Source organism: Bos indicus, chromosome 6 (genome assembly GCF_029378745.1).
Source record: "Bos indicus isolate NIAB-ARS_2022 breed Sahiwal x Tharparkar chromosome 6, NIAB-ARS_B.indTharparkar_mat_pri_1.0, whole genome shotgun sequence".
Lineage (NCBI taxonomy): Eukaryota > Metazoa > Chordata > Mammalia > Artiodactyla > Bovidae > Bos > Bos indicus.
In genome coordinates, this window is record NC_091765.1 from 8133902 (window position 1) to 8138837 (window position 4936).

Sequence of the window (4936 nt, forward strand, 5' to 3'; positions counted from 1 at the left end):
ATATTGTGTTGACCTCTGCTCTACAATAGTGTGGATCAACCATAAGTATACACGTCTCCTCCCTCTTGAACCTTCCCTCTACCCCCAACCCCATCCCACCCTTCTAGATCATCACGGGGCAACAGGTTGACCTCCCTGTGAATGTACACCAGCTTCCCACAGGCTGTTTTACACATGATAATGTCTATATTCATGCTACTCTCAATTTGTCCCATCTCTCCTTTAGATATGATTTTATGCATGCTTAATAAGAAAGACATTCTTCTGGATTATTAGAAACGTATTTGCAGAGTGCTGTTTGATCCTTCTATAGATTTTTGTTAAATTCAGTTGCCACATTAATTCGCCTCAGCTTTCTCCTAGTTTGTGCAATAGGCTGTGGTGATATTCATGGTACCAGTAACCAGGGCAGTGTGGACACCAACGCATCACAACAGCCATGATCCGCGAACAGCCAATATCCCTGTTCTGGTGAAAAACAGCTATCTGTCTTAGCAATAGGTACATATATCAATCGATTTTTTTCCATCCCAGTGTAATCTTACTTTAAAATCATCAAGCAACACTCTATTTAAGATAATGCTAAAGAAATTTTCATGTTGAGATCAATAATTCATTTTTTAAAAAGAAAATGGTAATAGTAATCATTTAAATAAATTCCAATTTTATTGTAGCAAGTTTACTTAGAGCAAGGAAACTTTTTATTAATTATACATATCTGTATAATACAACGAATGAACTAGAAAGTAAAATTTAAACCATACCTTATGATCTTAAATCCACCTGAATTTTTCTTTACTTGCCGATATGTATATCCCCAGGATAATCTTGAGTAAATGATTTAGACTTGGAAACTTAATTTTCAAGTTGATAGCAGATACTGTATAGCTATTACCATGATATATTCTCTGTTTCTATAAAAACACCCACCAAGCTCTTAGTCACCCAAACCTGTCACCTGGAAACCAATTTTCACTCTTTTCTTCTCCATCTTATACCATATTATTACTAAGCTCTGCTGATTTAATATTCAAACATTGCTGTCCTTTTACTTATTCCCTTTGACTTCAGGAAACATTCCTATCTGTACTGAATAGACTATTTTGTCTATTTAATATCATATATGGTTTCCCTTGTGGCTCAAATGGTAAAACGTATGCCTGCAATGCAGGAGGCCTGGGTTTAGTCCCTGGGTCACGATGATCCCCCGGAGGAGGGCATGTCTACCCACTCCAGTATTCTTGCCTGGAGATTCCAATGAACAGAGGAGCCTGGCAGGCTACAGTCCATGGGGTCACATAGAGTTGGACATGACTGAGCAACTAACACATATCCATGCATTTATATGTGTGTGTATATAGTCACTCAGCCATGTCCAACTGTCCAACTCTTTGCAATCCCATGAACTATAGCCCTCCAGGCTCCTCTGTCTATGGAATTCTCCAGGCCAGAATACTGGAGTGGGTAGCCATGCCCATCTCCAGGGTATCTTCCCAACCCTGGGATCAAACCTTGGTCTTCTGCATTGCAGGCAGAGTCTCCACCTTCTGAACCACCAAGGATGCTCTCCGTCACTCTATGTTGCAGTGAAAAATTTTTTGTCTCCATTATAAATGTGGATATGCTACTCATTTGCTTAAGACACATAAAGAGTTCCATTCTATTCAGAATGGATTAAAGACCAGAATCCTATGTGCCATATAAGACCCTTCACAGTCTGGTCCTGCCACTTGTCTGTATTCATGCTTTGTTCCAGTTTAACGACCTTTTGTTCATAAAACATGTCATACTTTCTGATTCCTCTATGCCGTAGTGCACGCAGTTGCCTCTGACTGCAATTTCTCTCTTCTATTCCTTTAACAAGCGAGGCACTGCTTATCCATCATGATGCTTCTAAAGGTTAACTCCTGAGTGAGTTCTTTGTCATCTTCTGGGCAGAGGTAAGGGCTTCTTTATGCTTTCCTTGCACATTGTGAATGCATCTCTTATGGGACAGAATTACAAGTTCCTTTAGCATCTGGACTGAATTTTCTTTGTATTACCAGTGCCAGCCTGGCAAATTACTTGTCACACAACACTCAATAAGTCATTTGATTTTTGAACACTGAATGATTATATATTCATAGACTACTTTAAATCACTAAGCTGTTGCACAGGTCTAATTTTTTAACACTTTAAGAAATGGATGGTTTTCTCAGTCATCTTTAATCTATGGTAGGTCCTTACTATATAATATCTGACAAGTACTAAATAATCAATAAATATTTTTTGAATGAATGAATTACTAAATGTGTTTCCAGAACCTTGAAAGCAAAAGAAGTCTGTTAGACTTCTTCTTTTGTGACTACTGTTGTATCATTCCTTGTGGATTTAATCACTTTTAAGAATCCTAAACAATTTTTGTAATTTATGTTTTACTGATTTAATTACTGCCTCATTTAAATAACTGGCTGTTGACCTCAAATAAATCTGCTATTTTAAAGTCAAAAGCTGTTCCTATTCTGCTCTTCCTCTCTTCTGATTTTTACTTTTTTAAGAGTAACAGATTTAAAGTTAGGTTATAAAATATTTTGCTCAACTTGAAGTTAGCATAAGTATTCGCACAGCAAATCTTGCAGTATGTATTCTGATTTAGAGATATGGTCTCTAAATATGCAAACTATGCCCAAGACTATCAAAGACAACTAAACAGTAATACTACCTGCCCACCCCCAGAAAAAGGACAAGGAAGAAAATATACCAATTTGTGTTCAAAAGGTCTGCTGAAGCCATGACACTGATATTTTCCTACATATCTTAACATCTACTTATTTGCATTGCTTTCTTATTGATGCTATGGTGGATTCAAAGAGAGGATTTAATCCCGAACTTTCAAAAGTTTCCAATGTCTTAGGAAAATTTGGATTAGGATGGTAACTATATTGAAAGTCTGTATGTTAAAAATGTATTAGAAAATAAATCAAGAATAATGGCCAGTGAGAGCAAAGAAACTAATTTTTGAGGTAGGAAATCATAGAGACAGTGAATTTTAATCATATCTTGAAAAGTGAATAGGATTTCAATTTTTAGAGATAAATAGATTTTTAATGGCTGAAAGTATGTTGTACTTTCAGAGTATAGAAGTATGGCCCAGAGTACAGAAGTGTTTTCAATTAATGTCTGAGGGTTCTGTCTCTATCACACACAACCCACTACCCAGGTTATGGACATATTTCTCATCTCTTCTGGCCCCCTGCCCTAATAGAAATTCTGTTTTTGTTTTTCTGAAGAACATGTTGGACAATGCCAGTGAAAGGAAATATCTTGTTATTACACAGCTTTTCTTACACAGAGAAGGTACCTAATAAGATGAGGAACAATGGAGAATAAAGAGAGAAAGACATATTTCATGGACTAAAGTGGGGAGGGTTGTTGAGGGTTTGGTATATAAGAAACTCCAGAGCATTTGTGAGACAAGAGAATTGGGTATTAGTAAGAGAAGTTGAGATGAATTTGTGTAGATGAGAAACTGATCCCCTTTAATATTCCTAAAGTCATGCAAGTAGACTGGATTTCCATTAAGACTTGTTTTTGGTTGTTAAAATGAGCTTCCATAAATATGACTCTGTATATTTATTATTATTTAGCTCTTTGCACGAAGGCCTGGCATTTATTAGGTTTATACATTCAGAGAACTATAGAGTCACTGGTATATTTTAGATAATGATAGATGGTTTAATTTCATTGGAATGATGAGATTATGAAAATAAGAATAAAAATTATGGCTGGAAAAATAATGTGTGTTTACGTGTGTTTGTTTGGAGAAGGGGTCTGATCAGCACGTGATTGACCTTGAGTGCCATGATCCTGACGTTGGGTTTCTTTCTTTTTTTTTTTTTTTTAACAATTCCAACGTTTTATATTTATTACTGGGTCTCAGACTGATAGTGAGGAAATAACATCATGGGCCAAGCATTACAGTAGTGATGTTTTCATTGTGATTTGGCTGCTTAAAAAAGTGGTCTTAACATGTGTGCCACACATGTTAAGACCACTTCTTACAGACCCAGCTTGCTTCTTACAGACCCAGCTTGGTTCTTCTCCAATGTCTTCTCTTGGAGCTGTACCTGATTTTATTGCCAGTTTTCATTCGAATCCATTGAGGAATGGGACGATTCTGCTTTTGTTTCTTGGCCAGGAATCGCTTGATCCTGAAAGTCTTGTGAGAAGACATGGTGAGGAGAGAACTCAACCGCACATAGGATGGCGGAGAAGAGAAAAGAGCTGACGTTGGGTTTCAATGAGGAGGCAATGGCTGCTACTGCTACTGCTAAGTTGCTTCAGTTGTGTCCGACTTTGTGCGACCCCATAGACGGCAGCCCACTAGGCTCCTCTGTCCCTGGGATTCTGCAGGCAAGAACAATGGAGTGGGTTGCCATTTCCTTCTCCAATGCATGAAAGTGAAAAGTGAAGGTGAAGTCGCTCAGTTGTGCCTGACTCTGCATTTTGGGCAGATTCTTTACCTTCTAAGGGGCTTTTAAAATATTCTTTCAGAAGTATCCAAACTTTTTTGATTGTATATTCCTTTCATTAAAAAATTTGGAGCACGTACTACCATATATGTTTATTTGTTTATAAACTGTGTATATTAATATTTATAGGTATTATAAGATTTTAATAAATATAGAAATACAGATGCCCAAGTGATTGATGTATTATCCTTTTGAATATACTCAGGCCATTTTGAATACTGCTGGTGTAGAGAGAGGATGACAAAGATCTTCACTGTTTTTGTGGGGGTAGAAATGGCCAGGATGGGGACAATGTAAAGGCTGTGATATTTGACCAATTGGATTTTGGACATTAAGGAGAGTGGTGGAGAAGATGGCTCTTCAACATTTCAGACTAGTTAAGTATTAATAGATAGAAAATCAGAGTGCTGGTGAATAATAAAATG

At 37.1% G+C, this 4936-nt stretch overlaps 1 protein-coding gene across 1 annotated transcript; it reads right to left on the reverse strand.

Annotated features, from left to right (window-relative positions):
* Window positions 1-3882: 3882 nt before the first annotated feature.
* On the reverse strand, window positions 3883-4257 carry LOC109560232 (large ribosomal subunit protein eL39). The gene has a single exon (XM_070790968.1). The coding sequence runs from the start codon at window positions 4211-4213 to the stop codon at window positions 4058-4060; it is 156 nt and encodes a 51-aa protein (XP_070647069.1). The 5' UTR covers window positions 4214-4257; the 3' UTR covers window positions 3883-4057.
* Window positions 4258-4936: the final 679 nt, after the last annotated feature.